Below are 10,152 nucleotides of genomic sequence, written 5' to 3'. Positions count from 1 at the left end.
AAGGGAGGTAGGATAGTAGGCTGCCCCCAACGCCAGGTTGAGAGCAGCTTTCGTGGAGACATCCACCTCAGTTGGTAGAGCAATAGGTTCTTAACCTTGAGGTCGTGGGATCAAGTCCCACGGAGGGCATTTCATATTTCGGATGTCTTCTACGGAAGCTGCTCTCAACCTGGTATTGGGGGCAGTCTACTATCTTACCTCTCTTTTACCCCATTACATATAGGAACAAATGACATCCATTTATGCAACAATTACAACACCTTGATTTCGCAAGGAAATCCTTGTATATAAATCAATAAACTATTTAAGAATTTCATTTTAACATTAATATTTAAAAATCTAATTAAGTGCATTCATAAAATTCAATCTTTTAATGTAAACAAGGGTTTTTTAATGTAAGGCCGATTTGTTTTAGAATTTTTGATGTTTTATTAAAATATAAAGATTATCAAAAGGGTTGGTTCAAGTTGATTCAATGATAAATAGTTTAATATCGTTTAAGCAAGTATCGAATTTAAAGTCTCGTATAAGCAGAAAATTTATCGTTGAGAAACTCACCTGCCAAAACCACGTGTGACAATGATCAGTCCAGATTAATAAAGATAAAACCCTAAAAAATCGAGAATGCAACGAAAAATCTAAAGATTAATTTGATTTTTAATTAATATTTGATTTTAATTTAAGTCTTATTATATATAATTATTATTCAAATATACTTCAATTATTAATACTCCTAACTATATTTATAACTTCAAAAAATCACATATTAAGAATTCATTATATTTTTCACCCAGTAATTATTCAAAAAGTCAATATAATCGGCCCACTCAAATGCCTAGAACGTGCCGTTTTTAGATCCTAAATAGAATCGCAACTACTTTAGAGGCTAACCAATGCTCAAATCCCCATTGAGAAATGGTCATCTTTTTTGTTTTTGATTTTAAAAAAAATATTTTAACTTTTAAAAGATTTTTTTATGTTTTTTTATTTTGAAATTTTAAGTATTTATCAAATTAAATCAACTGTAAATATTAATTACTTCATATTTTTTATAATAACATCAATTATTTTATCATTTCACGTTACAATAATATAAATACACTGCAAATTATTAAAAAATAGAAAAATATTAAAGATCTGTTTTTTTGTTAATTTACAAAATTTATAAAAAATAAATAAAAGTTCAAGAAAATATATTTTTAAACTAATTTGAGCTAAAGTTATTACTAAATCTTAAAAGTACATAAAATAAAGAGAGACTACATAAGTTTGATTGAAATGTTGTGTGTTATAATTCGAACAAGGTTGGTATATTACGTCGGTTCGGTGCATTCTTTTTTCTCTAAAATAGATTTAGATGGATTTTTTAACACGTCATTACCGATGTTTCATTTTGTATGTAATTGAATGAATCATAAAAAATCACCGTTAAAAAAACCAAAAGTCAATATTGGAACTTACAAGCTAGCCAATGAAAACTATTACTCTTTTCCAACTTGATGTGGAAAAAATAAATTTATTTTTTCATATTCTATTTTTTTAATTAATCACTAATATCTAATGTATTAATCAATTAATCCAGATTGTATATTGTAAAGGTGAAGATGACCCTCCCAACTCAGTTTGCTCCATTAGAAAACGCTAGGATTTAAAACTTTAACCTTACTTAAAAAATCTAATATCTTATCCCACTAAATAAATTACAATTATTGATCTCCTACGTTATCATGATATTGACGAAATTGTTTTTAAATATTAGGATTAAATTCACCTTTTGGCTTAAAAATCTAAACCCACTTAAAAAGTAATTATAATTAAACTAAAAGTCATTTTAGAAACACAAAGGAAATTTCACACCCATGCCTAAATTAGTCAAAAGCAAACACAGAGACACGAAGTCTATAAAAAAACTTTATTTTATATATACATGCGTGATCAAGTAAATTGTCTTGTAATATGATCTAGATTCGAATTTAATTTTTTTAAAGAGTTTTATACAAGTTGTTCATCTTTTTCTTTGAACATATGGTCTATAAATAATAACTTATATGTTGGGTTTAGTTAAAATTATTGACGTAAGAGTTTATATATTATACTGTCAAACAACGACCAATGGATTTCAACTACCATATCAATACTAAAAGAAATAATGCATATTTTATAAATCAAATTACTTCATTGGTTAAAGAGAGTGTTGTTTACTCTAGAGATCATATGTTCAAGCAGTTACGTCTTCGAATATGTGTGCATTGTTAATGGCTAAAAATTACATAAAACAAATAAACACATGGTAATAAAAAGGGGGAAATTAACTTAATTTACTCCTTTTGGTTGAAACTTAGATTTCACTCGAAAATTAATCAGTATTTTCTTATTAATATTTTTGTGTGTGTATAGGCCATTTAATTAGTAACTAGCTAGGGATTCCCTAATTTAGAATCATGAGACTGGTGCCCTACATCCAAATATTATTCAACTATTATTATGTTTAGATGGAAACTCTATAAGGAAACCAGGAGAAACAAAAATAAAGTTTTTCTAAAAAAAAACTAAACTCTCTTCTTTCTTATTTTATTTATAAAAAAAGCAAAGAATTTTTAAGTTCAACTTATGTAATTTATATAATCATCCTTAAAGAGGAAATATATTAGTTTGATATACGATGATATTTCATTTTTATTAGTGACGGATCCAAAAATTTAAGAATGAGATCCAAAACTTTAATATACTTTTCTTAAAAATAACGGGTATGCAAATTTTTTTTATTTTCCCTTAACTTATTAAACTAAATTTAACTATTTTTCTTAAATAATAGGAATACACTTGACCCCTAGAAGGCTTATCGTATCCGTCTCTTATTCGCATAGATAAAAAAGTATTTGAGTCTATAGTTCAAAAATAATTAATCTCGAGTCTTGACTTAGAGAATCTCCTACTTGTATAACACGGTATTCTCTACTTTTTATGGTGCATTTGAAAAGTAAATCATAAGCATTCAAAAATGAAAGCTATAAATATAAAATAAATAACATACAAGATACAAGATTTATAATAGTTCAATATTGTTTATCTTAGTATATAAGAGAAATAATAATACACAACATACGTAGATATTACGAAAAATATAAATACATATAATTTTTTATATCCTAAAACTCAATATATATACCCTAAAAACTTAGTATATATTAAACACTCTTTTCGCATCTCTACAAAATTATCTCTGTAAAATATATTCTAATAGTTTTAGAGATCACAAAAAGAATTACATCTCTATAAATTAATTCTCCCCCATAAATTTAAAAATCAAGATTTACTTTATATTTAAAGAGAAAACAAACTTTGTCATCAAGAACCCTTACCCATGAGAATTCTTAACTAATTAAACTTAATCATTAAGTAATGCTCAACCACTAGAAATATAATAAAATTTAACTTAATTACCAATTAGAATTTAAGTCAATATGTAATAATTACTTCATTCGTACAAAATTCATCCCAACATTACTATTCAAGTTTTCAACAACTTCATTTTTTATAATTAATAGCATTATTAATCTTATAATTAATATTATTTTAAAATTTAAACTTATAGAATTATGTAATTATAATTTACATTTGGCTATGTAATAATTTCATTTTATTGGTTAAACGAATCTATAAAATTTGGACGTATAGAGCTATACAATCATCATATTAATAATTACACATATTCATATAATTACACAATAATATTTTTTTATTGCTAAAAGTGATTATAAAGTAGTATATGTTTTAATTATTTACAACTATTTGACAATGAACGCTAAGTCACAATTGCAGTTCGTTGGTGCTCGAACCCATAAGCTCTAAAAACAACAACGATTCCTTTAACTATTGAAATAAGTTGATTCGTGCAATTACACAATAATATTTAAACACGTCCTTCTTCTGTTTTCTAATACTTGGTCATAAATAGATCATATTGCTTATAAAAGTAGACAAAAGCCTTCCAAAATCTAAACTACCAAATTATGAGATGTATATGGTGGCCTAATTACCCCATACCCACCCTACCAAATGATAAATAAATTAGGACATCGAAATAGTAAATGTAACATGAAAAGCTTACCAAAAATGTTCATGACAAGACCTCAATCCAGCACTCTCTGGAGAAAACTAGCTTCAAATCTTATTATCAAAATACCAGGTCCTATCCCTGCCGTGAATGGTAAAATATTTTAAACATTGCTTTCTTGAGTGTAGTAGAAAATATTGTCATCATCACTCAATAAAAACAAAGACTAAAAATAAAGTTTTAAATATAATAGGAAAACTACTAGTAAACTTTAACCTGTTTGAATATATACTAAACTTTTCATTTCAATAACATATCAACTATAGACAATCTAAAATAATAATAAAAAATCATTACTTTCCTTTCATTGGTGATATTTCTATTGCTTCAAAAAATAGTATATGCTCCTTTCTTTTATAAGGAACATATACATAAATGTGGAAGTTGAGTCACATAATATTCTATTTATTATTATGAAACAACTCTAACTTTGTTTATACATAACATGACATATGGGTTTTATACAATTCATATAGCATCCATGTAAATTAATTAATCATTGAACATGAGCAGCAATTGGTTGAAAAATACAACAAAATTTCATTTTTTTTAATATTGGAGGTCTTAAAGTCAATACCGATATTATATTGTTTTGTAACTTTTAGAAAATATATCTTCTTATGGTTATTTTAATGAAGTAAAACAAATTAAATGGTGAGGGCACGTGAATTATATAGCACGAGATTTGTGCTTCGAATCATCAATAAACTGTGAAAAAACGAACGGCTTCCTTAATTTTGTTTCTTCAAACCTTTACTTACACGTGACCAAAAAAAAAAGACTATCAGCCTCTTTTATATCTAAATAACGAAAAATAGAAAGAATAATAAAATCCGTTAACAAAAATTGTAATTTTTATTAAAATAAAAAAGGAAAAAAGAAACAAATACGGTCACCGACGGGGGTGGACCCGAACTGACACGTGGCCACGTGACCGATACTCTTACAGGTGGCATTGCTGTCACATTTTCTTATTTCGTAATTATTTATTATTAAGAAAAAGGAAAATGAAAATTACAGCAAAACAAGCCATCCCCTTCAAACTCTATAAATAAGTAACCATTCTTGCCTCTAAGTTCTCCTCTTTTCTGCTCATATTTCGTTTTCTCACATTTCCTCTTCCATTCTGTTGATTCTCGTAACAAGTGCATTTTACAAACCACTTCTTCTCTGGGTTTCACCTCCTTTGCCAGGTTCGTTTCCATTTCATTTGTTGGATTCTCATTTTTTTTCTTTGATGCTCTTAAGGATTGAGATCTCTAGCTATCTCAAATCTAATTAAGGTTTTAAGCTCTTCTCGATCACACATGCATGTCAGATGAATATGAATATGAAAACATTCCCCAGTTTTATATTTCTCGCCTTTGGGGCTGGGCTCTATGTTAAAATTTGTGGGGTCTTCTTTAATTATTTTCGAAATGGAAGATTTTCCTGTTTGGGTGAATGGGAAGAAAATGATTATTGATTGATTGTTTATTTGGTTTTTTGTAAAAGTTTCTATTTTGTCGGTTCCTACCCATGAAGAACTATGTAATTCAAAATTATTGAAACTTTAGAAACGTGTAGTGGTGTTAAATATTCAATAGTAAAATTTGCCCAAAATAATTATTTATATGTTTGGTTTATTTTCTTTCAAGACTTGACATTTTCTTTGGTCTGGTCCATTGGAATGTCGTTATTTTAACACATTCATAAGAAGAAATTTCGACCCTAGTCTGGATAGTTTAGTTATAATAATTATTGCATGAGATTATATATCATGAATAGTATTCCTGCTCTTGATATATATATATATATATATATATATATATTTAAATTTTCGACCGTCACTGTTTTATTTACAAAAGTTCGGTTTGAGGGGATAAATCTAATCTTTTGGTAGTTGCAGTTTCTTGGAATCGGAGTTAATAGTATCAGTTGGTTGTTTCTTTCTCCTTTTGATGTGTTTTTAATACTTTGATGTCGAAGTATAGGCACTGATGGACCGAGTCTCTTACAAATTTTAAATTATCATATATTTTAAATATTTTATTTATATTTTTTATTGATAGTATGTTTTGTCTCTAAAATTTTGTATGTTGTCATCTATTAAAGTTTTAAAAGTTTACCTTAAACATAAAATCATGTGTCCGTCTTTATCTATTGGTATAGATTTGCAATGTGATCACATCCTTTTCATATATTTATAGTAAATATTTTTAATCCTGTTTCCGGAGTTAAAAAAGTGAGAAAAATAATTGCTTTTCATATATATACAACTTGGTGAGTCTATTTCATTTAGATTTTTAAGTATTTCTTAATTGTAGATATATCTACGATCTGGACAAAGAAATGCAAATGAGGTGATACCCCTTACTCTGGTGATGAAATAAGTGGATCCGATAGTACTTATGAGATACGAAGAATCAATCTCGTAAGTTTTTTTTCCGGGTCCATCTAAAATTGGGTGACTCATTTGTCATACTGGTGAAACCCAGTTAGTATTTTGTCCAGAAAGCAATGTTCTTAAGGCCATTATCATTGAATTACTATTTATACATATATATATATATATGTGTGTGTGTGTGTGTGTACGTATTATAATGGTTCTTTCCACCTTTCTACATGTAGGTTTTAGCACATTTCTGATCAAAGTTCGAAAACCATACTACTTTTCTTTGCAGAACCTCTGCGCGAATAATGTACTGTTATCTGCCATAAATGTGGTGTAGCTTTGGAGATGAGAAGGTACACATGTTTTACTTGAGAGAGAAGAACTGCAAAACTCAAATTTACAACTTGCTGATATTTGATATTCTAAATTTATGCTTCGATGTTCGATTGCCAGATTCAAGGACGCCCGCCATTGATGGACTGCTATCCTAACAGTAGTAGTGATAAGAAAACATTGAAGTGGTGGTTTTTCATAGACAAGAGGGTCGGCTAAAAAGATTGACAACGATCCAAGGTTCATAACTGTACTTGACAAAGCTGATTCAAACGTAAAAAATATATAGTTTAACCTGTTATTAGTGTATTTAAAAGTGGTCCGAAGCTAATGGAGTTGAAGTCAAATCATTCATCTCCTCTTCTCACTGACCCTATTCCAGTAAACAATTCGAGACTAGGCATCCATTCGAATCTGCTTTCATATCAGCAATCAGGTGGATCTTTACCCTCGGGCAAGTATATGACAATTCCCAGGAAGAAACCTGGAAAGCTTGAGGATGCTTGGTCCAATGGTTGGCTAGAGGCGATGAGATCATCATCGCCCCCTCGGAAGAAGTTAATTAAGCACAAGGACTTTAATATTGATGCTTCTGCGGATGATTTCGATATTGCTTACGGCACCTGGATGGTAATAACTAATTGTTGATGGATATATATAATGTTACTTGTATTATACATTTCACTAGATAAACTTGTTTGCTTGCTCTTATGCTCTGATTTGATTATGCAGATTAAATATCCCTCTGCACTTAAATCTTTTGACAAAATCTCGAAAAATGGCAAGAACAAAAAGATTGCAGTTTTCCTAGATTATGATGGTACTCTTTCCCCCATAGTAGATGATCCCGATCGGGCATTTATGTCTGATTCTGTAAGTATGACATTCCATTTTGGTGCATGTACATAATATTCTTTGGTCGTTATCCATCATTCCTTGATTGAAATTTAAGGGGGAAAATATCATCTTACCATATTTTCAGATGCGTTCTGCTGTAAGAGAGATTGCAAAGCATTTCCCAACAGCAATTATTAGTGGCAGAAGTCGTGATAAGGTAGATGGTAGATCCTTCAGGAACTTTTGTTTTTTCTCTATAATTATCGTCTGAATCCGGGTAACAACATGGTATGATCAATTGCCTTTTTTTTCTTTCTATTTCAGGTTTATGAATTGGTAGGACTAACTGAACTTTATTATGCCGGTAGTCATGGGATGGACATTATGGGCCCTGTGAGACATGCAAAGTCTGATGACCATCCAAATTGTATTAGATCAACTGACCAACGGGTAAGACTCATAATACTTTGAATGCTTCTCGAATTTATTGTCTCGTTTTCATATTAATCGTCACCTTATATGACAGGGCAAGGAGGTAAATCTTTTCCAGCCCGCTGGAGAATTCATCCCTATGATTGACGAGGTCTCTGTAAATGTTACGATTGTACTCGTACATCTTCCATTCACCTCTTTTCTAGACCGTGCCTTAACAAAATCGAATCGTGAACACTGTTGTTTGGTTTGGTTTGCAGGTTTTAAAAACCCTTGTCGAGAATACAAAGGATATTAAAGGTGCAAAGGTTGAGAATCACAAGTTTTGCACTTCTGTACATTACCGTAATGTAGAAGAGAAGGTGAGAGACATAGTTCTAAACATCTAAACCAAAATTAGCCTAGTTGGTTACTAGTTCCAGCATCTAATTGCAAATGTTGTTTCCTATTTCAGAACTGGCCAACGATCGCACAACGCATTCATGATATTCTGAAAGACTATCCTCGTTTAAGATTAACTCATGGGCGGAAGGTATGATATTCATTGATATGTGTTGCCATTATTATAACTATGCTATTTTACTTCATAACATATATGCTTATTATCCTTGTTCTACAGGTTTTAGAGATCCGTCCTGTGATTGATTGGAATAAAGGGAAGGCAGTTGAATTTCTGCTTGAATCCCTGGGTAGTTCTCTTTCCCTTCATCGGTATTTGCCGGTATTTGATGTTGATACAATATGGTCTAGCTTATCAGTGTAACTTATGTGAATCGATGCAGGATTAAGTGATAGAGACGATGTGCTCGCGATCTATATCGGAGATGACAAGACTGATGAAGATGCATTCAAGGCAAGTATATAAACTAGAATTGCAGATTTTATTGAAAATTTCTCCAGATTCTGAGTAGAGTTTAAACATTGTAAACCAGGTTTTCAGGGAATCAAATCTGGGTTATGGAATATTGGTGTCCTCAGTTCCCAAAGAAAGCAAGGCATTTTTCTCTCTGAGGGAACCATCAGAGGTACAGCAAAATGAAGATTACATTTTTGTTTCAAAACGAAGACTAACATGGGGGTTATGGTGCAGGTGAAGAAATTTCTCAAGGCATTGGTGACATGGAAGATGCTTGAAGAAAAGCTGCACAACAAAATTTAATGAAAGAGAAGCGCTTTAATAATATTCTTACAAGTTTTCTATTCAATTTGGATTCGAAACGTGCAATGAATCCAGCCAGCCATTCCAATGCAAATGGCCACATTATTTCAAATCTTTTGTCAGAATGTTGAATATATGGATAACAAATTATTATTTATATGTTCCATGAAGCAATTCTCTCTGGTCCACATTGCTTTGAGCTTCTGTGAATGCACAACTGATTAATCCTGTCAATAACAGCTTCCGACAGCACTAACTAACGACTCCAAAACGCATGTATGCCAAAGAGGACAGACTGGATGAGCTGACATCTCCCCACATATGGCGACAAACTTCCACCTCTATAGCTTGCAGGCGATGCTATCGATTAAGAGAGCACAGTCTCGCACAGTTAGCTTTCAAACTACTAAAGGGACCCCCTAAGTAACGCACAGGCAACGTACCACTCCTCATGCCCGTAGCCTCCCTTACAACCTCCAACTCAATCTCGTCCATGCCAGAAGAAAAAATTTCAATTTCCCCCGCGTTCAATCGAAGACTAGAGAACTCTTAAAATTTCAACAAAACACTTCAAACTCCTATCATTGAGTCACTGTCCCCCCTTGAGAAGACCAATAAATCATCTGCGAAACAAAGGTTGGTAAGCCCCATACTACGACATTTCAGATGATAACGAAAGACACCACAAGCCGCAACTCTATCCAGTAGTCGAGATCAGGGTTTTAAATAGCGTTCGCGATCACTTTTTCGGTCGCGTCACGTTTATCACGGTTGCAGACTTAACGGATGCCATCGCGGTCACTGAGGGTGTCGCGGTCGTGAATTTTTTTAAATTTTACACAATTTATCTTAAAACATAATAAAAATAATTATAATTATAATGAATCATTTTAATGATTT

At 31.0% G+C, this 10,152-nt stretch overlaps 1 protein-coding gene across 2 annotated transcripts; it reads left to right on the top strand.

Moving 5' to 3' along the window:
• Positions 1–5,257: 5,257 nt before the first annotated feature.
• Positions 5,258–9,371, top strand: LOC120193552 (probable trehalose-phosphate phosphatase F). Of its 2 annotated transcripts, XM_039196038.1 has the most exons (13): positions 5,258–5,310; positions 6,728–6,844; positions 6,945–7,454; positions 7,557–7,697; positions 7,807–7,878; positions 7,986–8,111; positions 8,188–8,244; positions 8,354–8,455; positions 8,548–8,625; positions 8,713–8,782; positions 8,876–8,946; positions 9,005–9,118; positions 9,184–9,371. In XM_039196038.1, exons 3-13 carry the CDS (start codon positions 7,155–7,157, stop codon positions 9,250–9,252), a joined length of 1,200 nt encoding a protein of 399 aa, XP_039051969.1. In that variant the 5' UTR covers positions 5,258–5,310; positions 6,728–6,844; positions 6,945–7,154; the 3' UTR covers positions 9,253–9,371. The 2 variants fall into 2 exon arrangements, with proteins under 2 accessions (XP_039051969.1, XP_039051970.1); XM_039196039.1 differs by lacking the exons at positions 5,258–5,310; positions 6,728–6,844 and having other exon boundaries at positions 7,155–7,454; positions 9,026–9,118.
• Positions 9,372–10,152: the final 781 nt, after the last annotated feature.

The sequence above is a fragment of the Hibiscus syriacus genome, unplaced genomic scaffold, assembly GCF_006381635.1.
Source record: "Hibiscus syriacus cultivar Baekdansim isolate YM2019G1 unplaced genomic scaffold, ASM638163v2 tig00116996_pilon, whole genome shotgun sequence".
Lineage (NCBI taxonomy): Eukaryota > Viridiplantae > Streptophyta > Magnoliopsida > Malvales > Malvaceae > Hibiscus > Hibiscus syriacus.
The sequence above is the reverse complement of the archived record's forward strand: the minus strand, read 5'-3'. Positions and strand labels throughout refer to the sequence as shown.